At 44.4% G+C, this 27,578-nt stretch overlaps 2 protein-coding genes across 6 annotated transcripts; one reads left to right on the top strand and one right to left on the bottom strand.

Annotated features, from left to right (window-relative positions):
• Positions 1 to 14,896, bottom strand: MMUT (methylmalonyl-CoA mutase). 4 transcript variants are annotated; one of them, XM_035110380.2, is made up of 13 exons: positions 14,809 to 14,896; positions 12,753 to 13,170; positions 11,696 to 12,063; positions 11,437 to 11,594; positions 10,721 to 10,892; positions 9,771 to 10,019; positions 8,103 to 8,214; positions 7,344 to 7,459; positions 5,947 to 6,062; positions 5,107 to 5,238; positions 3,555 to 3,702; positions 2,243 to 2,410; positions 1 to 440 (listed from the first exon to the last, which is right to left on the bottom strand). In XM_035110380.2, exons 2-13 carry the CDS (start codon positions 13,129 to 13,131, stop codon positions 312 to 314), a joined length of 2,247 nt encoding a protein of 748 aa, XP_034966271.1. In that variant the 5' UTR covers positions 13,132 to 13,170; positions 14,809 to 14,896; the 3' UTR covers positions 1 to 311. The 4 variants fall into 4 exon arrangements, with proteins under 4 accessions (XP_034966271.1, XP_034966269.1, XP_034966266.1 ...); XM_035110378.2 differs by having other exon boundaries at positions 12,753 to 13,184; positions 14,809 to 14,887; XM_035110375.2 differs by lacking the exon at positions 14,809 to 14,896 and adding an exon at positions 14,649 to 14,786 and having other exon boundaries at positions 12,753 to 13,184.
• CENPQ (centromere protein Q) lies at positions 14,672 to 27,578 on the top strand. 2 transcript variants are annotated; one of them, XM_035110385.2, is made up of 8 exons: positions 14,672 to 14,804; positions 18,090 to 18,147; positions 19,671 to 19,800; positions 23,005 to 23,073; positions 24,736 to 24,865; positions 25,615 to 25,734; positions 26,453 to 26,530; positions 26,992 to 27,578. In XM_035110385.2, the coding sequence occupies exons 1-8, from the start codon at positions 14,742 to 14,744 to the stop codon at positions 27,115 to 27,117; spliced, it is 774 nt and encodes a 257-aa protein (XP_034966276.1). In that variant the 5' UTR covers positions 14,672 to 14,741; the 3' UTR covers positions 27,118 to 27,578. The 2 variants fall into 2 exon arrangements, with proteins under 2 accessions (XP_034966276.1, XP_034966275.1); XM_035110384.2 differs by lacking the exon at positions 14,672 to 14,804 and adding an exon at positions 14,936 to 15,201.

Here is a 27,578-nt window from a genome sequence, read left to right as displayed (position 1 = left end):
TTCAGTATCAGTAACATTTATTTTCAATTCTAATTTGCATTTTAAAAGATACAAAGTTTATTTCAGATATAATGCAGTCTTAGATGCAAAATTTTAAAATTTACTCATTTCATTTAAGATTCTTTGATAAATTTTACATACATATGTAACAATATTGCAGATGATTTCCTACTTTCTTAGAAAGCATAAGGCAAAACCAGACATTGTAGATGATTTAACATGAATTGCTTCTTTTTATCAACACATCACAATGCATCAACACAAAGTATAAGATTCACCATGAGCTATAAAGTGTGTTATGAGACAGAGGTTTACACAGATTGCTGCCTCTTATCCAAGCATTTCTCAATATCATCAAGAACTTGGACAGCTGCCTTTGGGATTCGGGTTCCAGGGCCAAATATATTGGAAACACCAGAGTCATACAGGAAGTCATAATCCTGTGCAGGAGAAAAACAGACAGAAAACATGCATGCAAACTTTGTAAAGTAAAAATCTGCAGAACACATGCTAAAAGAGCAGAATTTAGCAATGGCAGGTCTGGAGGTTGTCTACACAGAGAAGGGAAAATAACTTACTATGCTAGCTATGGGGGAAAACAGTGATGCTCTCAGCTACGCAAACTCCGTCATGTGTGCAAAGTCCTAGTGACTACAATTTCAAGCAAGCTCTGCTCTAGGTGTTATCCTATCTAACATAAAGAATGAAATCATTAAAAGTGGTGAACATTTTCACCTCTGCTCCAAGACAACCAGAGATTTATGGCTCTATAGGAATCTCTTGGCAGGTGCAACAATTATACCAAGGTCAAGAGACTCAAAGCAGAAAAGCAAATTCCACCTCTCCCCACTTGCCATTCCCCCCCCTTTCTTCCCTTCTTCTCCCTAATTGTTTAAACCAATTCATGAACCAAGAACTTATCCACTGACCACTAATAATGAAACGTATGTTGTAGATATTTCCCCACATTGATTATGCTATTTTTGTGATATACAAATGACATAAGAAAACTTGGTACAGTATACTCATTTGTATAACATTCTTGTTTATGGGACGCGGGTAGTGCTGTGGTCTAAACCACTGAGCCTAGGGCTTGCCGATCAGAAGGTTGGAAGTTTTAGAAAGCTTTTGGGAGGCTTCTTCTCAACTGTGTTGTTCTGTGAACCCTAAACCTATAAACTACAACACTTTCCATAATTTGCTGAAGGATTTGCATATTTCAATAGCTAAATGTTATTTTGGAAGGCGGCTAACAGATTGAGGTTGAATCCTGACAAGACAGAAGTACTGTTTGTCGGGGACAGGAGGCGGGCAGGTGTGGAGGACTCACTGGTCCTGAATGGGGTAACTGTGCCCCTGAAGGACCAGGTGCGCAGCCTGGGAGTCATTTTGGACTCACAGCTGTCCATGGAGGTGCAGGTCAATTCTGTGTCCAGGGCAGCTGTCTATCAGCTCCATCTGGTACACAGGCTGAGACCCTACCTGCCTGCAGACTGTCTCGCCAGTGGTGCATGCTCTAGTTATCTCCCGCTTAGACTACTGCAATGTGCTCTATGTGGGGCTACCTTTGAAGGTGACTCGGAAACTACAACTAATCCAGAATGCGGCAGCTAGACTGGTGACTGGGAGCGGCCGCCAAGACCACATAACACCGGTCTTGAAAGATCTACATTGGCTCCCAGTACGTTTCCGAGCACAATTCAAAGTGTTGGGGCTGACCTTTAAAGTCCTAAATGGCCTCGGTCCAGTATACCTGAAGGAGCGTCTCCACCTCCATCGTTCTGCCCGGACACTGAGGTCCAGCACCGAGGGCCTTCTGGCAGTTCCCTCGCTGTGAGAAGCCAAGTTGCAGGGAACTAGGCAGAGGGCTTTCTTGGTAGTGGCGCCTGCCCTGTAGAACACCCTCCCATCTGATGTCAAAGAGAAAAACAACTACCAGACTTTTAGAAGACATCTGAAGGCAGCACTGTTTAGGGAGGCTTTTAATGTTTAAGAAATTAGTGTATTTTAATGTTTCTGTTGGAAGCCGCCCAGAGTGGCTGGAGAAACCCAGCCAGATGGGCGGGGTATAAATAATAAATTATTATTGTTGTTGCCTTTCAATGGTGTTAATTTGCCTGGAGGAGGAGGAGGAGGAGGAGGAGAAGGAGGAGGAGGAGGAGGAGGAGAAAGTAGATGGAGACCCCACCTCACTGGGAACGATTAAATCATCTCACAACAAGCGATCTTGTGGCCACAGTACCTGGGGAGGGATGACGCCTCCACACATGACGAGAATGTCTGGGCGGCCAAGGGCATGCAGCTCTTTGAGGAGTTCAGGAACAAGTGTTTTGTGGCCAGCAGCCAATGTGCTCACACCCACGCAATGCACATCCGCATCTACCGCCTGCTGGGCCACTTCGCGGGGGGTCTAGGAAGAGAAAGCAAATGAAGTGGAGCTATATGGGGCTGATGGACAATATCAATGCATAGAGTGACTTATGTGGGTGCAACAGAACTTCTGCTCTCCTCCCCTACAATCCCCACCCTCTGCTCTGTTTCCTGTTACCATACTCATATAAAAAAATGAGGTCAAGCAAAGATTAAAATTGCAATCCTTAACATGACCTGTGGAAGACCGCTTATTGCCTCTTTGGCTTCTGAGATTCCATGAGGTACTTTGTGAATGCTTCAGGCCTTATCCATGGGCTTCAAGTTGAGAAAAGATTGCAAAGTGTTTATTGAATATATGGGAAATAATAGTGTGCAGCTGAAAATGCTGGCAGCATTAATATAAATTCAACAGTGCAAATAAGTTTTGATGGATGCAATAATGGAATACTGATTGACATAGTTTTTTTGTAAAATATGCAGAGATTTATGATATGTAAAATGAGCCATGGAAAGAGAAGAAGGGACGTCACTGATATCTTAAGGATGAAAAATGAGTGTTTTAAATTGTAAAACAGAAAATTTAATAAAATTTGAAGCCTGTCCCTCTCGCCCCAGACTACCTTAGAAAGCTGTTACGAGAACAAAAGGTTGTGGCGGGATCATGTATATTACCCCAAGATCCTTGGAGAAAAGGTGGGGCCAAAATGTAAATGAATAAACATCCCCACAACCAAACCGAGTCCAAAAAAGGAAAACAAAAACAAGCAAAGCTGATGATTTTGTGCCAAATCTGAATTATTCACTTGGGCAGCATAATCATGGATGCAGTGCATAGACATGCAGGGTTGCGTCCAGCTAGAGAACTCTGCACCCAGAACAATTTCCAAGTGTGCAACATACCTTCCCTTCTCCCTCTGCACTACCTGCAGATTTGGGAGATGCACAGGGAGAGGGGAAGTCGCACCACGCTCACAGAAGTTGCTCGCTACTCCCAAGGATTCCGTTGATACAACCTATGGAATGAAGCACAACCACGATGCAAGGAGACCGTAGTAACTCTAAAGGTTTACCAGAAAGTAACTATCCTTTATTCAAGTGCCGGACACTTTAACTGTTAGGAGAAGCAAGCAAGCAAGCAAGCAAACAAACAAATAAAAATTTGAATGGAAAAGACTACATACCTGGAAGAGTGGGCCTATATCCACATCAAATCCAAGGTCAGCAAATCCCGTTGCAATCACTTTGGCTCCTCTGTCATGGCCATCCTGGCCCATTTTTGCAACAAGAAGACGTGGTCTCCGACCTTCATGTTCCACAAACTTGTTAACTCTGAATTTAGAATTTGCTTTTGTAAGTTGCAGACAGTTTAAGTAACACTTTTAAGGGTATCTTGACAGCTGTGACTACAACGAAAAAGTCTTCCATTTTAAAAGATTTATCTACCATATATGCATTTGAATTCTATAAGTAGCATGAATTTTTATGTGTATACGACAATTTTATAATCTCTCTCTCTCTCATTTACCTTCCTTTTGGTAATGATGAGATTGAATCAACTCAGGAACAAAAGGAAAAACAGGGAATACATTAAAAAAATTCTAGTGACTCCTAAGATAATAGATGCAAAATCACGCTGAGCTTGCTTTATTTATTTCATAAAAACAATAAAATTACCGTATCAGTAAAAAGAACTAAAAACAACCATTTCAAAACATTGAAAAAATAAAATCAGCAATACGCTAAACACAGATTAAAACACACATCACCATTCTCTTGGGTAGGTCTCCCAAAACAAGCATGTTTTTACCAAACAGAGTAACAGAGGTGCTTGCCTGATGTCAGTAGGAAAGGAGTTCCCAAATGTAGGTGTGGCTACACTGCAGGATATTATTATTAACAAGTATTATGTGGCACCCGTAACCATGCCAGTTCTGCAGATTGAAGCGGCTGAGCGGGAAAATATGGGTTAAAGCATCCTTGTAGGTGAACTGGTCCCAAGGAGTTAAGGGCTTTATGTACTACTGGTAACACTTTGAACGCAGCCCGGAATTTTATCAGGTTCTCCTCATCATCAACAGCCTTAAATTAAGGCGATGAGTTTATTTTGTTAAATGTCTAGTTCACAATACTTCCCACAATCAATTAATAAATACAGCGAATTTGCAGAACAGATACAACAAACCTGAATAACCAACATAACTAACACAATAAGGTTGAAAACCTAGCATTAACAAAACAAAACCCAACCCATTTTAGACATGTAGAAAGCGGTAATAGCTTTAAGGGAATTATTTGACTTTATAAAATTTGGAAGAACAACATTTATTAAATAAAAATGAGTGACTTATAAAGTGGACAAAAGAATGCAATCCTCCAATTAAAAATGGAGATAAAAGAAACACAGAAATTACAGAGGGCCTCCCAATGAATGCCTCCCACCAGTGCAAGGATTTCCGCCTGTGTGATGGGGCTCCCTCCCTGCCTCTTGTGCCCCCCTCAATCTGCTCTGGAGGGAAGGGGGCACAGGGGAAACACCTGAGGTGAAAGGAGCTAGCATTAGTGCAGTAAATTGGAGAAGTGTAAGAAATTCTGTGAATTACAAACTACTGTATAGTTTAAATATTCTAAAACTCTGGAAGTGAGATGGGACATACTTTTGTAGCGTGCAAAAATTTAAAAGCCTGATAGCACACCATCTGATTTAATCCATTCCATAGAAACAGCGCACCTTACCTGTTGATTGCTTGAGCAATTTCGTCACTCTCCCCAAACTCCTGACGGTAAGCTCCACTCACCATGCGATCACTGGCTTTGTGCTCACCAAACACCTTTTTCATTGCATCCGTTATTTCACCAACTGTACATCTGCAAAAATGTATGCAGCCCAAACATTAAGGTTGGGTAAACACACCTCAGCAGAAATAAATAAAAAGTCAGCACCTTTTTCAATGGCACTTGTCACAATAGTTTCATGCTACAATAATGTAAACACAGCAAACTTAACCTCAACTTTCCCCAATTCCACAATATCGGAAGTTAGAAAGGTGTATTAATGTTCAGTAGAGCTACGCTAAATGCTCCTAGGAGACGCCTTAGTTGGACCCAAAGCATACATACAATGGGGCTGGTGGACCCTCCCTTCCCAGTCATCCTCCCCACAGCAGTCTTGAAAATGCTCCACTGAGGATATAAAGGAGCAAAATATGTGCTATCACTGCTTCGGGCTTCCGTCCGCCCTTAAGATATTCATTTGGGTTTTATTTAAAAATTTGTTGTCTTTTTCTTCTGGTTTTCCTGCAAAGAACTCAGAGTGATGATTTAGCTTCCTAATCCCCACCCAGTAAAGGAAATCAGGCTGAGAGACTGACTTCCCATAGTGGGGTTCACAGCTGAATGCCTTTTAAATCTAGGCCTTTCCGCCATCGAAAACATCTCTCTAGTCACACACATGGACCAACACATGACTTATGAGCTGCCAAAGCAGGCAGGGCCACAGGGAGTTAGTGCAGAGCCTTAGAGAGATGCTCTGGGCCACCCTTTGGTTAAATGCACAGTATTTCCCCCAATAGCTACCTTGCACGTGCTGCTTCCACGGCGAGGCCCAGCAAATTGCCTTGGCCTGTGGCGGCGCATTCTGTCAGGGCAGCAAGACAACGTTGTGCTACAGCTTCATCTCTGCAAGCTTTCACCTTCAAGGAAAGAAAGGCACAAAAGCAAAACTTTACAACAGCCAAGAACTGTTTGCAGCATAATTCTATAGGGCTCCCCGGCTCTGCCTTAAGTTGTTTCTTTTATACAATTTGTGCTGTTTTTATATTGCAAGCCACACAGAGAGCTTTGGTTACAGGGTGGGATATAAATTAAGTACCGTAAGTAAGTAAGTAAGTAAGTAAGTAAGTAAGTAAGTAAGTAAGTAAGTAAGTAAGTAAGTAAATAATAGAGACTGTTTTGTAAAAGACAGTTTGAAGACTCATGTAATCAATATTTATTAGATTACGAGCTCCGATAAGACCTATATCAGTATATCTCCTTGGTGCCAGCAGTTTATCTATCTTGCCATAAATGTCACTCCTTAAAGGAAATTCTCATTCTCTTTGATATAATGCAAATAGATATGTTCTGAAGCCCCAAAATAGGAAAGCCTTAAAGAGATGCAGGTTCACTTGCTTGAGTCTAAAAGGTTCCCAATCATTATTGAAAAAAGAACAAACCCAGGCATTGCACACACATGCCATTATTTAGTTCTAAAAATTACACCCTGGCCTTATCATCAATGCACATTAATCATCTGTCCAATATGTGTTGGGAGGATGCAGTTCAGCCTGCAAACTAAACAGGTTTAGTATGGTTTTCTAACACAATTCTAACAGTCTATTTAGGAAGGTGGTAACATTTAAATTAAAATGAAGGGTCCAGAAACAAAAAGCAACAAAGCTTTGTTCGTGAAAATCAGGCATGTTCAAAATCAACAATAGTAGTTTGATAATGTATTTGCCAATTCTGGTAAAAAAGCCCAAACAGGATAAATTATTAGCTATACAACCTCCAGCTATGACTGAAATAAGCCACTAGCTTTGACTTTGCTAGTCAATTGTTCAGCTTCTGAAGTGTTATTTATGAGCAATTAAAGTATGTAATTTTTAAAATAGCTATCAACACATAACAACAACAATTTATTATTTATACCCCACTCATCTGGCTGGGTTTTCCCAGCCACAAGACATAGACAGGGCAAGAGAGGGGCTTCAGCAGAGAATGGAGTAGAGAGCAGTATTAAAATGCTATTCTCTCTGAGAGAGAAAGTGAGCATGCAATATGGAAAATGCATATAATTTCAATAGGTCAAAGTGATCCTAAGCATATTAAGAAGTATTCTTAACTGTAATATGGTTTGACAGAAATATAAAATAACACTGTATGCTGATTTATGATGTCAATATTCCTTCACCTCTTAATTCTCTAACACTTACCTTTTTAAGTTTTTCAATCTGTTTGTTACGGACTGAAGTGTTATCAATTGCCAAAACTTCAACAGTCTCTTCTTTTTCCAACTGGTATTTATTCACTCCGACAATTACTTCAGAACCTGGGTATTTCCCAAATGTTAAGGATTTAAAATAAATTTCAGAAACTGCTAACTTAAAACAAGTTTCTATCAAGCCGCAACATGAAATCAGCTTTCTAAAAAGAAAAACACAACCTGAAAGCTTTTTCACCAGCGCCATTCAAATTTTAATTTAGCTAAGATTTTCAGCTTCCATGCATGTAAAAACTGCAATGCTTCCACGCAGGTGAACATGTCACAATCCGTATTGCAAAGGAGAGGAAACCTCAAATAAAGAAAAGTCAATGGGACCCATGAACCTCGTGTTGTGTAACCTCCGCCGCGCGTGTGCACAGAAGCGGTCCTTTGATTACGAAATTTTCGGGATACGGCCGGGCCTCCGGAATGGACCCTGTTCGTAACCGGAGGTACCACTGTACTACTATTTCCAAACGATTTTATTTCATACACTGACAGACTTATCTTACTAGCAAGTGTTGTTGAAATTCAACTAGGATTCTACATTTTTACATTTTCATTCTACTAATTTTGGACTAGAGTTTTTAGAGTTACAGTAACTTAAGTCTTAATATATGAATAATAGCATTCATGTTCAAGACTTGTCTATATGTCTGTGCAGTTACATAAGTGTATGTTGTGTTTAAATTGTGTCCACTTTCCTTACCAGAATCGATCCTGGCTTGTCTTCGAGCAGCGCACTCTTCAATTCGAAGTTTGGGTATTCCTTCTGCTACAGCTTTGGCCATCCCACCCATTTCCTCAATCTCATTAATGAGCTAACCAGACAACAAAATTTGGATACTGTTAATGACTCTCCGTATGTGGCTGTCTAGCAATAAAATCACCATTAAAGCAACATTCTCTCACCCCGCTATTTGCAAGGAAACTACTTACAAAACTGGGACAGATGAAATGCAACCATTTAAAACAGTGGTGGGGAACTGCAGCCAGCCAGTGTGCTGGCTCCCTAAGACTCTCACACTCTCGTGTCAAAGTCCAAAGGGGATTGTTGCAAACTGCCCAGCTGATGGGCAGTTACAGCTACCTCCTTTGAAGGTATGCTCCCAAGTCCAATCAGCAGAAAAGTCCTACTTTGTTTATGACAACTGTCTGTTCACCTCTCTTAATGATGCTCTCACATTTGCATCTTTTTCCATTTCAGGATTCAGGGGAGATGTTAGCATAAATCCTCTACATGGCACAGATGCTAACATGTGACTCTATTGTTTACTTTATGTGACTGTATTTTTCCCCACGCAGGAGCCTGGATGTAACCTGACTCGTCATGTGATGTTCTTTGTTCTTTACTATACTTTCACTTCTGATTGAGAGTGATGGTGTACACACTTAACCATCGCTCTCTAATAAAGGTAGTTAAAAAGCTACGATTGTTTGCTGTCTTCTCTACCGAAGCCAGTGGCAAGAGTAAGAATATAGGGCTTCACACCCCGATATACTAACAGGAGTGTACCCTGAAACACAAGCAGTTTCCATTGAAGGCATTATATTATTATTATTTAAATTTAAATTTGTATACTGCCCTTCAGCTGATGATCACAGAGTTCCCCCTCTTGCTTTCACAAGCAGTTTCAGTGCATACTGCTTCCAAAAAAACGAAACAAAACACCAAAACAAAACAAAACACCCTCCCCAATGCACTGGGTAGTTCCCATGGGGAAATTCCTGAGGAACTCTACAGCACTGAAAGTGAGTTCCACTTGCAAAGGAACAATCAGGAGCTCACCCTTCCAAATGGCATTTCTTAAAACCAGAGGGAGAGAGAAATATCCTTTTGCTATGCCAGCACCCAGGCTGGTGCAGGCCCAGAATGGATCTGCTGCAGTCACATGAGAGCAGCAGGGTTGGCAAAGGATCAACCCGGCCAGCCAGTGGCGGTGACTTCTCCCTGCCCACTGTTCAGAGGTGCACCGGGACATTCCTCACCAATGGTGGAAAGTAGCTGAGCTGGGCAGGACCGAGGAACATTTCTGTCCCTTCCAAACCCCAAACACAGCGGATCAAGGGTTTAGATCGCTCTGCAAATATGCAGGCTAATAAGTTTTCAAGACTTATTTGCAAGGCTGCTTTAAATTACAGTCATACCTCGGTTTAAGTACGCATCGGTTTGAGTGCTTTTAGTTTAAGTACTCCACGGACCCATTTGGAACAGATTAATCCACTTTCCATTACTTTCAATGGGAAGGTTTGCTTCAGGTTAAGTACGCTTCAGGTTAAGTACAGACTTCTGGAACCAATTGTGTCCTTAAACCGAGGTACCACTGTACCAGCTTCCCTTTTCTCTTTGCCTCCCTCCCCAAAGCAAAAGACTGACCTTTAATGCAGCTTCATACAGATCATTGGTGAGAGATTCCATCAGAAATGAGCCACCCCATGGATCTGCGACTTTAGGAATCCCAGACTCTTCCTGTATTATAATCTGGGTATTCCGGGCAATTCGAGCACTTTTCACCGTCGGCAATCCCAAAGCTTCATCAAATGAATTTGTATGCAAGGACTGAGTACCTCCAAAAACAGCTGCCATTGCCTCAATTGTAGTGCGGATGATGTTATTATAAGGATCCTAGAAGAAAAAACAGAGCATTTGTAAGGAATATAGTACACCAATATACAGAGTGCAGTAATTAGCAATTAAAAAACTGGGCCTCCCCTACCTTTTCTTTTTTGCTGCTCTCTTCTTTTTTGGGCCTCTCAGGGGATTCACAGAAACTTGAATCCAGCCAATCCGAACCTGCCAGTGTCCTGTCTCTATCCTCAAATGCCCTATTTTGGGGCTTGTCCACAGGCCACTGCCAGAGGTAGATTCCTGCCCCACTGGGGCAGAGAGGACTACCACAGCAACGAAGCCCTCCCTGATGGCAAAGGGTCCCCTTTGCCTTATCTTAAACCCCTTCAATGGTGGAGATTGGAGGTGGAAATTGTACTGTTTGGCCGTATTCAGAATTGCTGATCATCTAAATATGACTTCCTCCTAAATGTACACCACTGTTAACCACACATTTAAATACATTTAAAGAGCATGTACATTTAAAATAAATTTAATTAAATATCAGGATGTAGGAAAGTTGAGCAAAATATTATTTAGCAACGACATTAGGTAGTCAATGCTACTGCCTCATTCCTTCCTCTCTTGGTCTTTTAACAGAAGCTGTTAGAAGGCACCCAGTTAGAAAGGCTACTGCTTTATTATCTGTGAGCATGCACCACTGTATTTACTACTCTGAATATTACACTTGGGGTAGATGATTAAAATGTGATTCGCACCTGCTCTGTTAGTGACCACCCAGAAGTCTGACAATGAGCTCGAAGGAGAAGTGATTTGGTGTCCTTGGGCTGAAACATTTTTTCTATTAAATGAGCCCAAAGCCGCCTCCCGGCTCTTAGCTTAGCTATTTCCATGTAGAAGTTCATACCAATTCCCCAGAAGAAAGACAGCCTAGAATAAGAGCACAAATGGTCTTAACAGAGTAGAATAAGGAACAGATTACACTGTGGATTATAGTACATAAATAACAATGTTCTTGAATCCAAAATTGAAAGATGTGTCCTTCAGCCTGTCTTTGAAATACTAAAGGGATAGCTGAGTTTTCAAGAGTACATTTGCAGAAAGTTCTAATCATGACCAACAGTCATGGCTGATAGACCAATCTTTCCTTAAAGTATCCCATGAAGCCACCAGATGGCCATGTTCATCCTGGGGTTGGAAATGGTAGGTTGTATCTAACACTGTTGTTCCATTTCAAGCAGCAGGCTTCCACTTGTGCAATGGAACTTCCCTCCTCTTCTGCAGACCCCCCCCCTTCAAGATCTCTTCCTCCAGGGGACTGGGGGAACCTTCCAGAGCAGATTCCGGCATAAGAAGAACAAAAGGTTTGTACATCCCTTGCTATAGCACCAAACCATTTTACACATTGGAACCAGAGCCCAGTCTTGAAATTAAACACTAGATCCCCCCTGACAAAGATGACCGACTGATGTACCTTGGTGCAAATTCATCAATAGTGAGACCAGCCTGGAGTCCAGTTCTGCAGTATTCTAAGCCATCAGCTATAGTGTAAGCTAATTCCAAAATCGCATCGGCTCCAGCTTCTTGCATATGGTATCCACTGATGGAAATAGAATTAAATTTGGGCATGTGCTGCAATAAAAAAAAAGTATACAGCTTTGTTCTACAAGAGACATCAACCTATGAATGCTACACATAGTAATGATAATTAATGGATATTAAAACAACAATACCTTTGATGTATATTGAAATATGTCAGCAATTATCCGCATTGATGGCTCTGGAGGGAAAATATATGTATTTCGAACCATGAATTCTTTCAGTATATCATTCTGTATTGTCCCAGTGAGCTTGGATTGTGGCACTCCTTGTTCCTCCCCAGTTACGATGAACGTAGCTAGGACAGGAATTACTGCCCCGTTCATTGTCATTGAAACGGACATCTTCTCCAAAGGAATCCCATCAAAAAGTATCTTGGTATCTTCTACTGTATCAATGGCAACTCCAGCCATTCCAACATCTCCACGGACTCGGGGGTTGTCTGAATCATATCCGCGGTGAGTTGCCAGATCAAAAGCAACGGATAAACCCTGCTGGCCAGCTAGTCTCATTAAACAAGAACAACAACAACAAAAGAGTTAAAATAAAAAACCCGCTAATATTACACATCCTAATTAAGGGTCAGACTGAACCACAAGCTACACATGTTCTGGCAGCATTTGAACAAGAATCGCACAATAAATGTTAGCAGTAGTTTCTAACTAAAAAAACCTGGCCATTGAGAGCTAATGTAAGAATCTGCAAGTGATCAAATATTCTGCTTCCAGACCTACCCTTATAAATTATAAGCCTGATCCTGCACATCAAACTCAGTGCTCCCCACTTCCAAGTAAGGGTGCAGAGTGATGCAATCTTACAGCAGAATCCTATCCATAGCTACTTAGAAGAAGTGTCCTGGGTTCCTTCTAAGTATGCATGCCTAGGATTGCTCTCAGTTATACATGAAATACTTTGGTCCCAAAAGTACAGTGCAATCCTAATCATGCCTACTCGGAAGTAAGTCTTACAGAATTCAATGGGGCTTACTCCCAGGTTAGTGGGGTTAGGACTTCCGCAACCTCGGCCATCCAGATGTTTTTTGGCCTACAACTCCCATGATCCCTAGCTAGCAGGACCAGTGGTCAGGGATGATGGGAATTGTAGTCTCAAAACATCCGGAGGGCCGAGGTTGAGGAAGCCTGCTCTAGACAATATTCTCCCCCACCCCATTCCCTTAGCCCTGTGTCTCACCCCTGATGTTGTCCTTGTAGAATTTATTGCTTTCTTCCACAGTACTGAAACCAGCATACTGGCGGATGGTCCAAGGTCTATAGGTATACATGGTAGGGTAAGGACCACGGGTGAAGGGTTTGACCCCAGGTAGTTCCTCAGGAAAGTCCTTTGTGTCCCGAGTAGAGTACAACGGTTTGATGGCGATTCCTTCTGGGGTGTGCCATATCAGCTCCTCTGGATTCTTGCCCTTTAACTGCTTTTTGGCCATGGCCGCCCACTCTGGGTGGAGTACCTGTCCATGGAGCGAGCGCCAAAACTGCTCACGGAGGTGTGGCCCTGCTTCTTTCCTGTAACAGGAGGGCCAGAGGCACAGAAGTCCATTCTTGGCACGTAACATTATTTCTTTTTACTGAAGTGGCAGCTGTTAAGATGCAGCCTGTGGATTGAGATCTGAATATTACAAAATGACATAGTGAGACTGTGAGTACCAGTCGCATCAAAAACTGTGTGTGCTAGAAAGGAGGCACAGATAAAGTTTGCAGATTATTATTTTTTGAAGTTTGTTTTGTTGCAGCCACCCTTAGCCTTGTTGCACAATGAAGGCGTTTAGGCAATTTAATCAGATTTTTCTTATGCACTGAAGTTTTCCTTTTTTGAAAAAGAAAGAAAGAGAGAGAGAGAGAGAGAGAGAGAGAGCACAACAGCCTGCTTCCTGCCACCAGCTGAATGACATGGAGTGTTCAGTTTGTGTGCCGACATTATCGTAGCAAGTGATCAACTACTAGGTTAGTGGGGAGGCAGCTAGGCAGCACCTTTCTCTTCACCTATCAGAATATGAATATTGGAGGGGATGGGGAGCGCAGTCCATGGACTCATTCTGTTCAAGGGTGACAGAACGCGATCTAGATCACCACTGCAGGAACACAGCTGCTGGGGAAGAAAGCACTGGAGTGGCTAGTTTTAAACTCTGAGCAGTGCCAGATGTACAATGGGCTGAGTAGTGGGCTGTAGTCTGTGCCTCATAATCTAGGGGTGAATTGGGCCTCTTGCCATTTTTAAACAAACAAACAAACAAACAGGCATATTTTACTATCTAGGCACAGTTGTTCTGTAACATTAAACACGTGACATAGGAGCCTCTGACTGGCCTGATTTTGTCTGGAGTATAATGTTACCACATAGCTACAATTTCCCTTTGAATGTTAGGCATGAATGTCTTTGTTAATGCCTTATTTTTGCAAACTTGTTAAAAGGTCATGAATTTATAAGTAATATTTTTTAATCAATGCTAACATTTCAGAGATATTCGACTTTCATCGAGTTCGATAAAGAAGAGAATGAGCTTTTGTTTTGAGGTCCCCCCTTCAATTTGGGCTCCTGGCCTCTGGTTGCCTGACTCCCCATTTTGCGCAGAAGGGAACAGCCAAGTGTGTGCCTATTTAGCATCACTACCCTTATGCACTCACTAAACAACAACAACCCTTATGCACTCTGCTCATGGACAGAGGCACCCTCCTCCTCGTCCTCCCTCTGGCTCCGAGGCAGGGCCGGGGCTGCCACGCGAATACCGTTCCCTCGCCTAGCCGAAGCTTCTGTCATTAAAGGAAAAGAGGACGACGCAACATTCCAGAGTTAAAATAAGTACAGTACTGTCTTTCAAAACGCCCCACCCCCTCCGCGCACGCGCGCTTGAAGGATTTAACCCAGGGATTCCCAACCTTGGGTCCTCAGCTGGTTTTTTTTGGGGGGGGGACTACAACTCCCATCATCCCTCGCTAGCCAGACCAGCGACCGGGGGTGATGGGAACTGTAGTCCACTGGCAGCTGGACACACAGCGTTTGGGAAACTGATTTATCGGGTCATCCCCGCCCGCTTTTCTCCTCAAGGGCCAAAGGAGGCGTGTGGGGGGGCACCTGTGGAATCAAACGCCCGAGGGCTCTCCGTGACTGAGGGACGAGGCTCAAGCGGGATCGGCGAGGGAGACGCTGAAGAGGAGGCGGAGGACGATGGCAGGACGGCGGAGAGGAAGGAAAGAGAAAACCGGCTGCGCCTCTCGCCCGCCCATTACGGTACCTGCTAAAGCCTCTTGCGGAGCCAGGGAGGGAAGCGGAGGGCGGGCGGAGGCGCCGTCGGACTGCAACGCGCAGGCGCCGCTGCGGCCAGGCTCCGCTCTAGCGAGCCACTTCCGGGCGCCTGGGGCTTCTGTGTCTGTTTGTTTGTGTGGCCCCGTCCCCTGCCTAACGGCTCTCGGAACGTCGTCTCGCGAGAGTGGGCGGAAGCACGGGAAGCCGCCCAACGGCCCTGAGGGGGAACGAGCGTCTGTTTCCCTCAGTGTCAGGAGCGATGAAACGCCGCCCGGGGAAGAGAGCGGCGAGGGCAGCGCCGGGGCCCAGCGGCCGGCCAGGCCCCTCCAGCGCGAGAGGGGGAGCTGGCGGGAGGCGGCCGAAGAGGACGCCTGAGGGGAAAGTAAGCGGGCGGCGGTGCGGTGCAGTGGTTGGAGTGTGAGCCCTTTTGCTCTTTGAGGTCCCCTCTCCGTGGATAAAGCCATGGTGTTCATCTCTCGACCGATGAGAAGGAGACTTTCACCTGTTTCATGGCAAACCACATGAATGATAAAGAGGCAAGGCTGTGTGTGTGTCTGTGTGTGTGTGTGTGTGTCTGTCTGTGTGTATACATACATATTCATGCTCGGCGGAGAGTTGTGCTAGAAATGCTGTCCAGCATTGAAGCTCATGATGATGGAGTGCTGTTTAAGCGAATGCCAGCGCTTCAGAGGCGGGGTACTCGCACGACCAGCCCCTTTCCGCCCTTTCATCTGTGTTGGAGTCTACCCGGATAGATTTCCAGGATAGGCCAGGTGCAGAATGGTTCGGCGCAGGTAACTCTCACGTGAATGCTGCTTTCCCATGCCATCGCAGCCTTGCACGGATTGGGGTGGGCGGGTTGGAAATGGAAAGCAGAGGGAACCCACTTGTCCCCACTCCCCTTTTATTTATTCCCACATGCACACACCTGTTCACTTGGTGGGTTTTCATCTGGTAGCATCCTAGTGCCTCCCCACAACCTTCCCAGCCCCTGGTAAGCAACCCTCCCCACCTTGCGGGAAGTGAGTTGCAGGGGTTACTGGTTTACATGATTTCATGTTTACGTGTGGACCTCTGGAACCAAACCCTTGAGTAAGATGAGTGTTACGTGTACACAGTTTTGTTTCTTGGTGTGTGTGTGTGTGTGTGTGTGTGTGTGTAAGTAAGATTGCATTCTTAGTATCCTGAAGCTGTATAACAAGCTATGAGTGAAGCACAGTATTGCTGTACAATGGAATTGCTGTACCTCTGCCATAAACTCAAGAATGCAAGCCTTAACGCCCTCCCACCCATCAGCAGTATAACTGACCCGCCTTAGAAGGTGATTGTAGGAGCCATGATAACATCATGTATGTGATGTGCTTTGTACACTCTAAATCAGGCATTGGCAAACCCGGCCCTCCAGATGTTTTGGGACTACAACTCCCATCATCCATAGCTAACAGGACCAGTGCTCAGGGATGATGGGAGCTGTAGTCCCAAAACATCTGGAGGGCCGAGGTTGAGGAAGCCTGCTCTAAATAGCTGTAAGAGTGCTATGTAGTATGACCATAGGAAAGCCCAAATTACAGTGATGGTAGACTCAACTGGCCACTAGATGGTTGAGTTGTTCCAGAGATGTGCAACTGGGCAAGCCATACAGCTGTTAAATAAAGCAGCAGAAGTATCCAGCAGTACATAAATGTTTGTGGGGAGGATCGCTTCGGTCATTCAACGAAAGTTGGATGGTTATCACGAGCATCTTTGCTTTAGCTCCTGCCTATTGCAAGAAACTCGTAAGTTGCACTGTATTTTCTGATGCACAAGTGTTAAGATCTTTAGCCTAGACTTAGTTTTGAGGCTGGAACTATGGAGAAGGAGGTTCTGCTTTCTGCTGCACAGAAAAAACCTGCTATTCACTAAAATCTTTCTTTATTGGACATGGGCCAGTGATATTTGGTTTATGTCCTGGCATGGTTGTAGGATTCTTATGCAGGTTTCAGTTTTGACTGCCAATTTGTATGATGACAACACTACAGGTTTCTTTTTACTGTGGATGGAGCATTCTGCCCATATTGTCTTCATACAACATGGGGCGCAAAGTGTTTTAAAACTCAGAAGCAACAGACTGAAACTGACAAGAGAACAAGTAGAAGAGGACGCCTTCACTTCAGTATGATTCCCCTTTAATCACATCACACCCCAACAAGACAACAAGAACCCACTGACATACAAATCAATTTGGCTTAGTTGACCCAACAAGCACTCCCAACCCCCTCACAAATGCGGACAAACCTCACTGCAGCCAACCACAACCAATTAACCACACCTTGGGCTTCCTTAATCCCTCTCACTACCAAGGAAATGTAACAAGCAAATAGAAAGAGAACCTATCCAGTCAGCGTTAGAAACTGAGATATGAACAATAGGAGCTAAATGGCACCTTAAACCTAGGTTATGGACGCAACAACGGAATGTCTAGGCACAGTTTTTATTAACAAGAATACAAAGCTGGAAATGAATGAACTGCACCTAAAATACTAAAATACTATGTTCATTTTTCACATGGTCTAGTCCTTTCCCTGCCCACCACACACACATTATTAAGAGGGTCTCTTCTCCAGTCTTCAGAGAGTAGCTGGAAGTGGGGAGGCAGAAAAAGGTCCTCCTTTCCTTCCACTCTGCAGTTTTAATCTGAAATCTTAGTTGCAGTACTGCGCCCAGAGCTCAGGAACTGCTTGAGCTAATGTACTCCCTGTCGCAAAATGTGACTATAACAATGGGAGTTTCAAACGCTGTATCCCGTTGATGCTGACACAAAACGCCACGCGTACTCTATAAAAAATAAGATTCACCCCCTCATCTCCCCTCCTTTCCCCCCTTCCCTGACCTTATACTGTACTCAACACTAATATCTCACAACAAATGTAACTTCTGTAGAAAAGACCTTACAACCTGAAAAAAGAGACAATGCATGTTCTTTTGTAAACCGAGAAAATAATAAAAATTATTTTTTAAAAAAGTGAAGGGGCTGACTGGAAGAACAGAGAGAAAGCAATGTATAGTGCAGATTCTGTGCCTGCATACTCAGAAGGAAGTACAACTGCATTTGATGGGGCTTACTGTCAGATAAGTGGTCATGGGAGTGCACTGAAGAATCGTGGTCATTAAGAATATGTTTAAACTTGATATGGTGCTCATAAAGAAGCCACTGTGGGCTTCAGTGGGTTGTGAATCAGGCAGGAAGTATACTACATTTGTAAAAATGTTTTTCTGTATGTTTCTCTATAGCAAGGTGCGCAAGCAGTTCAGAAGAAACAAAGGCAGAAGAGAGTACAGTCTTCTGAAGGTATTAGTATTGGTATTAGTCATAATCTTATTAATTAGCACAGAGATAGATCTCAAAGCTCTGTTACAATTGTGAATTTGTAGGTAGGGATATACTACATGAAAAGTGTATGAAAAATTAAGCCACTGTCACAATGCGTCCACACACTGTTGGTGTTTAGTTTGGATGTATTGTGGGCAATTAAAATGGCTGACACTTCTAAGAGGCTGTTGCCTGTTTGATCCATGGGGAGGAATCCCAGCATTCCACTGACCTCTTCCTCCCTGCCCTAACCTGGCCCAGATTATTCTCCTTTTTACTGTCTGGATATTTCCCCCATGTGTTCCCTTCTGCCTATCCAGACCCTTTCTAAAAGGAGGCAGTGTTCTGTGTTTGGATCCTGTCTCTGCAGGCTCCATTCTGCTCTCCTTCCTTCCTCCTTTGTCAAAATGTAACAACCCCTTTTCTCTTACCAACTTCTGTAGGATACTTCCCCTTTTCTTTCAAATCTAAACCTCCCCCACCCCATCCTTTTTTATGGTGGTGGCTATTTCTCTCCCGCTCTCTTTCTCTCCCTTGGACTTTTCTGCACCCTAAACCTGACCAGCTTTGTGGTCAAAACTCAAACAGCCTTTCCCACCTGTGCAAGCCAGTGGGGGCTCCTTCCAACTTCTTCATTGAAGGGCATGTGGCTGCCTGCCCCTCAGCAAAGAATGACCAGGTGGGAGGAGCAAGCTGCTTTGTGTTCTACAAGGAGGCATTTAAAAAGAACCCTGAAAGTAGGGTGTGTCCTCTCCTACTCCCAGCATCCCTTTCCCCCTCTTCATCTTTACCTCTCATCCCAGGCAACCCCTGCTCCTCTTTAATAGTCACCCAGCTTTATGGGGACAGGGATAGTTGGGAAAAGACCATCCTGTGCTGGGTGTTTCTTGCTTTCCTTCCCTGTAATAACAAATTATTTCTGTTTGTGATCTTGTTTTGTTCTCTCCACCACTATACTGCACACTAATTTTAGGAAAGGCAGTCTGGGACTGCCATGTGGTGTGTATTAGCCCTGCAGAGCAGTGACATTGCTTGGATTCCCCTTGGCACGTGTGCTCCCACTTAAAGACACACCAAAAGCGGGCCAGTAAAGGGGCGGGGCAGAATGGAGAAATACTCATTTACACATGTCCTGTAACAGAATCGTGGTGTAAGTGGCTCCCACAAGGGAGCTGCAGAAAGAATGTGGTTGGTTAAGGGAGGCATGGACTCAGAAAGGTTGAAAACCACTGCTCTAGCACAACCAGGCCAGAGTTGGTGTGTACAGTATTGAGGAATTTTGAAAGGATCCCCATTGCTTAGGAGGCACTGGCCCATTCCTGGTTCCTTTTTTACTATGCAAAGGGGAGGGTGGGACACATAGGCAGTATTAAGTGTGGGTGATTTGCAAAGGCAGTGACTCTGTTGCCCTGCAAGTTGGTTAAGAAGTTGTTGGCACAGCATTCTGGGCACTTCTAGCCATCACATTGGTGATATTGACAAACTTGCTTGTTCTTTGCCAGCCGAAACAACTTCACTGTCTACTATTACTTCAAAAGTAGTAAAGGTGACTGCAGGCCAAAGAGCAAAATGGCGGCCACTTCCAAAGAACACAAGAGAACAGTTGGAATCCATGATGCATTGGTTAATAATGTAAGTATGAAAGACTTTTACATCAGTACTAGATTAATTTCCTTTGAGAGGCTTCAGCTATGTTGATACATTTATTTGCGTCATCAGTAAATAGCTATAGTTCTTAGAATAATAGAATTGTAGAGGTGGAAGGGACCCGAGGGCCATCTAAGTCCAACTCCCTGCAATATGGGGATCTCAATTTACATCCCATTATATTCAGTTAGCCTTCTTCCACTCTTTTAGAAAATAAAACTTGTTTGCAGACCTTATATCTTGGGTGAATTAAATTGGAAGAATCACTTACAGTTTCTGGACTTCAAATGCTTTATTGATGCAGGAACTATTTACAATGTGCGTGGAGATGAGACAGAAAACAGGAAACAAAACGGTTCAGCTTTTAGCGGTGGTGGCTGGATTGTTATATAAGCAGTGCCCCTTTGTGGTTTAAAGGAACACATGACTTACCGTGTTTCCCACATTTTAAGACACCGTCTTATATTAATTTTACTCAAGAAAATAAGCCTATGGCTTATTTTCGGGGGGTGTCTTTTTATTATTATTACTGTAAGTACCTCCTTACAACTAGTAAGAACTGTACACTGCTTTAAGAAAGCAGCGCTACAAATGAAGGCAGGAAAGAGGAAAGGCTTTTCTCCCGCCCTGCTTTCTCCCTCCTTGGCTCCCCTCCTTCCCTTTCAGGCGCACTGACCCAGACACGAGAAACCCACTCACACAAGCTGCCCGCAGCAACGAGCTGAGCCAGGCGGCGAGCGGAGCAGCGCCTTGCCTTGGACTGCATCCACCGCCTCCTCCTGGCGCCGTTAATGCTGCCACCACCACGGTTGCCCCTGCCATTTTTCTGCCGGAAAGGGGTCTGCGGGAACCAGGGCGAACCAACACGCAAGTGTCGAGCTCTTTTGCCTGGCTCTGCCCTTTACTTCCCGCTTCCTCCCGCCGCCGCTCTGCCTTGGGCCATGCGGCCCCAGAACGTTTCGGCGGCGCGGCTCCTCCCGCCGCCTGGCACCTGCCGCCGCTCTCCTTCGGGCCATGCGGCCCCAGAACGTTTCGGCGGCGCGGCTCCTCCCGCCACCGCTCGCCTTCGGGCCATGCGGCCCCAGAACGTTTCGGCGGCGCGGCTCCTCCCGCCGCCTGTCACCCGCCGCCGCTCTCCTTCGGGCCATGCGGCCCCAGAACGTTTCGGCGGCGCGGCTCCCGCCGCCTGTCACCCGCCGCCGCTCTCCTTCGGGCCATGCGGCCCCAGAACGTTTCGGCGGCGCGGCTCCTCCCGCCGCCTGTCACCCGCCGCCGCTCTCCTTCGGGCCATGCGGCCCCAGAACGTTTCGGCGGCGCGGCTCCTCCCGCCGCCTGTCACCCGCCGCCGCTCTCCTTCGGGCCATGCGGCCCCAGAACGTTTCGGCGGCGCGGCTCCTCCCGCCGCCTGTCACCCGCCGCCGCTCTCCTTCGGGCCATGCGGCCCCAGAACTTTTCGGCGGCGTGGCTCCTGCCGCTGCCTGTCACCCGCCGCCGCTCTGCTTCGGGCCATGCGGCCCCACAACATTCCAGCGGCGCGGAAGGGGCCAGCAGGGCTCCCGACGCCGAGGGGTTTTCCCTTCCGGGCGCTTGGCCCAAGTGGAAAAAAAGTCCTGGGAAGAGCGGAAAGGCTCCCAGCGTGGCTCGCCTGGTGACGCGCTCAATTCATGCACCCCCTCCCAACTGGTTTCAAGCCTCTCGAGGCTGTAAAGGAAAGCAAGAAGGTACGTCTTATTTTCGGGGTATGTCTTATATTTCGCGAATGCATAAAAACCCTGCCATGGCTTACTTTATGACTACGTATTAAAAAAGGGGAAACACGGTAACTATGAACTCAAACGAAGGAAATGTATTTGGTTTTCTGCAAGAGAGCTTCTCTCCAAGAGAACTTACCTGCATGCCAGCAAAATAATGGTATGAGTGAACAGCTCAACTGCTGTGCTTACAGGCACACAGTCTGTACCCTCATTTAACGATAATAGAATTGTAGAGGTGGAAGCACTTCTGAGTGTTGTCTTGTCCAACCCCTTGTAATACATGAATCTTAACTAAAGCATCCATGACCGATGGCCATCCAACCTCTGCTTAAAATCCTTCAAGGAAAGAGAGTCCAGCACCTTCCAAGGGAGTCCATTGAACAGGTCTTACAGTCAGAAAGTTCTTCCTGATGTTTAGTTGGAATCTCCCTTTTTGTCATTGGTTTGGATCCTGGCTTATGGAGCAGGGGAAAACAAGCTTGCTCCATCTTCCATGTGACAGCCCTCTGGTTGTTTGAAGATGGTTATCATATCTCCTTCCAGTCTCCTCTTTTCTAGGCTAAACATCCCGAACTCCCTAAACTATTCCTCATTAGACTTGGTTTCCAGAACCTTGATCATCTTGGTCACCCTCCTCTGCACACATTCCAGCTTGTCAACATCCTTCTTAAAGTGTGCCTAGAACTGGGCACAGTACTCTAGGTGAGGTCTGACAAAGGCAGATTAGACCAGTTTCTATAACTTCCCTTTATCAGAACACTATACAGTGGAGTACTTCTGTTGATGCAGCCCAGAATAGCATTCATTTTTATTTTTTTTGCTTCTGCATCACACTATTGACTCTGTAAAGCTTGTCTATTTAGACCTCGAGATCCTTTTCACAAGTACTCCTGGCAAGTCATGGCTCTTATAATTGCACATTTGGTTCTTCCTGCCTAAATGCAGAACGTGATATTTTCCCTATTGAAATTCATTCTGTTAGTTGGGCCCAGTTCTCCAATCTATTAAGGTCATCTTGAATCCTGATCCTGTTCCCTGCAGTGTTAGCTACCCCTCCCAGTTTGGTGTCATCTGCAAATTGGATGCATATCTCCTCAATTCCTTCATCAAAGTCATTTATAAAATGTTGAATAATGACAGGCCCAGAAGAGAACAGTGCTGGACCCACCTGTTCCTTTTTTCTTTTTCTTTATAAAATTTTAATAAACTTTTTTCTTAATACAGTACAAGAAGATAAAAGAAACTAAAAGAAAGAAAGAAAATGTAGAGTGCTCTCTGAAAGGTAGCTCTTAACCCTTATCATGCACAGACAGTGATAGCTATCAGGAAACAAAACAGATCAACCTAGTTCTTATCTGAGAGCAGCAGCAAATTCAGCAAACATTTTTCTGCAAGGGAGAAGTAAAATATCAATATGTTATCTCTTTCCTGCCAGATCTCTTCTGTATGAAACTACACAGAATAACAATGAAACTGAAAAGCACTTAAATTGCCTCAGGAAAAGGTAAGGACTATAGCATAGCAAGTGGGGGAAAGGACTGCAGGTGTTTGTGCAACATGACGCTGAACATGTTTACATACATAAATGCTATTCAGTTACTTTTAATCCCTGGTATACATCCATTAATCTTTAGGACTTCAGCCTTAAAGGTATAAGAGCAGGTATGGTGTGGCTAGTGTGTTGGACTAACACCTGGGAGACCAGGGTTCTAATTCCCACTCAGCCATGAAGTTCTCTGGGTGACCTTGGGCAAGTTACTGTCTCTCAGCCTAACCTACCTGAAAGGGTTGTTAGGATAAAATGGGGGAGAGCTTCTCCAAGGAACAGTGAGTTATAAACACTATAAGATATAATATCCAATGCAGGGATGTGCCAGATCCAGATGTGTCCAGGCCCCCCTCCCCTTGGGCGATTTTGACAGGTGGGGGTGCCATGGATCTGTCAATCATCAGATCTTATATGACATCAAGTGATTGGGTACAGCTGCAAAGGAAGAATGAGGAGCACATTGTGGTACTCTATTCTTCCTTTGCAGCAGCTGCATCTTGAACTTTGCTGTACCTGATGTCATACATGATGTCAGGCTTGGGAAAGGTGTATATGGTTGGCCAAAATTGGTTGATGGGCAACCTCCAAGACCTTGCAATCCTAGTCATGCACATAAGCCGGAGGTTCCCCACACTGTTCCAATGCTAGGATGTCTCAGTTGGCGTCCCAATGGATTAGGTCCCACATTATATTGCTTTACTTCTTCCCTTGGAAGCCTATTACCGCTCTGTCAAAGGAGCTGGTGAAATAGATATAGTTTCACTCATAATAAAATACGTTAAACCTTTCCTTGAGATAATTATGCTCCAGGGTTCCTTAATTTTGAAACCCTTCTGCTAGATGGTGCCAAGGTCATTATGGAGCCAGATTGCTCATGAGGGTGGGGGTCAGTCTATGTGATAAAAGACATTTAGACCAGGGGTCCCCAGACTTACCGCGCGGCGGGCCGGTGCCCGCCGCGCCGACCGCGCGGTGGGCCGGAGGGCAGGGGAGTGCACGCGCAGCGGGCCGGAGGGCGGGGGAGTGCGCGCCCGTGCGCATGCGCACACGCACACGGGCGGGGGAAAAAACGCCGAAAATCGCTTGTGCGCATGCGTATGGGCCTCCCCCGACCCGGAAGTGCACCAGAAATGACCTCTTCCGGGTCGGGAGAGGCCCATACGCATGCGCACAAAGGATTTTCGGCGATTTTTTGCCGATTTTTTAGATCGTCGCTGCGCCGAGTGCCGTGAGAGCGGGCGGCGGCAGCGGGCGGCGGGGGTCGTCGCGGGCCGGATTGGAAGGCCGATTGGGCCGCATCCGGCCCGGGGGCCGTAGTTTGGGGACCCCTGATTTAGACCTTTTAGCCTGTTGTTTGGAGAATAAAGTGAAAACAGAAGTTAGCCGTATGGGTTGACCATTTAGATTATATTGAACTTTCTCTTCCTCCTCAATCCAAAGTAGAAAATATTTCTGTGCTGTTCAGTACTTCCAAGTAAGCAAGGCTCGTGAGAACTCTAGTAATACAGTAATATGGTATTGTCCTTTCCATATATATATATATATATATATATATATATATATATATATATATATATATTACACAAGGTGAGAATCTTGTTTATCGTTTTGCTCAAGGCTTGTCAAACATTTTGAGACCCTAAAAGTTCCTGTGGAGAAGCAGAGCAGCCTGAAGAATGTGCATAAGATGCTAGCAGAGGAAAAGAAAAAGAGTGTTTCTCTTGAAGAGGGTTTGGCAAATCTGCAGGTGAGGAAGGAAGAGAGGGTGCATCTTGGGGATTTACATGGCACATCATCTAAGTGCACAGCGAAGGACTAATCCATTCTGTGAATTAAGAAGATTATGAGCTTTAGGTGATTTGAAACCTGAATGCTTCCTCACAGTACTCTGTAGTGCCTCAGTTGGTATTCATAAAGGTTTTGTGTTATTATTGCAAGATATTTCAAATTATTTCACCCCTTCATTCCGTAATGCTATACTTCTGCACCCCTCTTTGAGGGAAAATGTAAAGCTTTTTGGTACAGATGGAGCAATTGTATTTTCCAAAGTCATTATGCCTAGACAATCTTTATTGGTTATCATACAAAATCTTTATTGGTTATCATACAAAAACTGCTTCATGCTGTCAGTTTTTATGGCATTCTTCAAAGTAAGAGAGGTGGAAATTGGAGTAAAGGACTGCTTTAAATGTCATAACAACCATGGCACCACAAATTACTGATAAGAGTTAATATTTAAATTAGCCCTTCTTCCCCGGTTACATATTATAAACCATTATGTATTATCAGACAAGTGTTCCTTCTGTTCAAGTAGAAAAGAGATCTTTTGCAATCTATTCTGTAGAATGAATCATGAAAGATGGTGAATACTTGAGCTGCTTCAGCCTCATAACCGATATGTAGCAGTGGGAGCTTATCTAATCCTGGAGGAATGTTTGCTACATGGTTCCTTGCTTTAAATATATTTCTTAAATTACATTTTCCTTTTAAATGCAGGAAGAAATAAACAAAGTTTCATCAACAACAGAGCTCCATGATGGAAATATTCAACGCCTCCAGAAAAAAATACACAAATTAAAATGTCAGCTGGCTGCAGAGAAAGCAACAGCAAATGAGGTATCTCTGAGATGGGGATGGAATTTTGAGTCTGGGCACGATGAACTGGGTCAAAGGACAACTGAGTGTGTCTCTGGGGATGAAGTCAAACTGTTGTGTTTGCAGCACCGAAGTTACCTCTCCGGGGCACAAGCCTGGGCAGTGTGCATGCAGGTCCTGGGCTGTCCTGATGACAAGACCTGCCTCTCAGCCTCACTGAGGTGGTCCAAACGAAAGCAGAGCAATATGTTTGACGCCAGCTTGGCTGCAGAAGTGGCCAGGAGGCGGCATATAAGGCGCCATCCAACTGTCTTAGGTCTGGATTTGTGTAGGTTTACCCCTTCTTTCCCAAATATGGGAATGCAAGGCAGTGGAGGTTTAGGATCAGAGTTGTCCTCCTAGATGAACTACCCCCCAAGTTGATGAGCCCCATCTGCCTAGACTCTTGAGTCTATGGAAGAATGAATTCAGGATTGCTGAAGGCATATTGTTGACACAGCAGTTTGAGAAGGAGGTATACTGTAGTTAAAAATAGTGGAATATAGCGGCATAACTATATTACAAATAACATATTAGATATGATTTAGTACAAGTACACAAGGGGAGGAATGAGGTAGATGTTTGATATATGCATGTGTGCGTGCATGCCGTTCCTCTCAAAGGATCCCAGGGTGGCAAAAGATGAAACATTTAAAAAAATCCAGTACAGATGCAGATATTTCCTCTCTTCCCTCTCTAGTTATTCCAGACAAATGGCAGTGATGATCTTGGTCTTCCTGATGTTGCACAGTACCGACTCACAGCACCCATTCTTCAGGTGAGTGGCAGGAGGGCTGTTTCAGAAGCCTCCCGAGAGTGAAGAGGAAGTTGCTCTTAAAAACCCCTTCTTGCAAAAGTATCTTTTCTATTTTGTTCCAGAACCAGCACCTTTCTTGTTGTTCACACAGTGATTACGTAAATGGTATTTCCTAAACCCAGCCTCAGCCTGGTGCCCTCTAGATGATGATGGACAGCTCCCGTCAATCCTAGCCAGCATAGCAAGCAGTCAGCGGTGTGGGAGCTGTAATCCAGCAACATTAGAAAAGTTCCAGGGTGGGGAAGGCTGTCCAGAAACTATTTTTTCTTGTGTATTAAGGCTTGCTGCACCTTAATTTTGTCTGTCCTCTTTGCATGCTTGAGCTACCTGAAGCTTTGCTGGAAATGGCATTGATTTCCTACCTGAAAATCCTTTGTGTTCCTCATACCATCTTAAACTTTCTCCCTTTTCACATTCTGTAGGATGAGCTTCTGAAGGTCAGGAACCAAGAAGGTCTTCTTAATGACATAAACACCATACAAGAATCAGAAGAAATGAAGACTTTTTTTGCCTTCCTAGAACAGGCATATGACTATGTGGATGTCTGAAGAAAGTCAGTTGAAGGGCATTACTTATTGAAGAACAAGGATTAGCCCTATTTCTTGGTGCTTTAATCTTCCATGAATGTTTTGTTCTCAAAACATGGTTATGATGGTACTGTCTTCAGGAAAGTGATGAATTGTTACAATCTGCATTGTGCAGACTTTTATAACAAATTGAACGAGATAAAGTTAACTACCCTATCTGACAATATGTATATATTTTTGTAGCTTGCTTGCCTGTATCATGAGAAATTTCCCTTTTATTGCAGTAATCCTGATAAATGAGTGCAATATTCTTCAGTTCTAGTGCTACAAAGAACTGAAGAGACTAGCTATACACAAAAGATCTCTATGAGACTTTTGCTTTTATAAATTTATATTTATTTTTCCAGATAATGAAATAAAAAACTTAAATATGTATTGTATTGATTGCTGGGTCTAATATGAATAAAGTAGCATCTGCTTCA

The sequence above is a fragment of the Zootoca vivipara genome, chromosome 3 (assembly GCF_963506605.1).
Source record: "Zootoca vivipara chromosome 3, rZooViv1.1, whole genome shotgun sequence".
Classification (NCBI taxonomy): Eukaryota; Metazoa; Chordata; class Lepidosauria; order Squamata; family Lacertidae; genus Zootoca; species Zootoca vivipara.
Note: the sequence above shows the minus strand (reverse complement) of the source record. Positions and strands in the feature narration are given on the sequence as shown.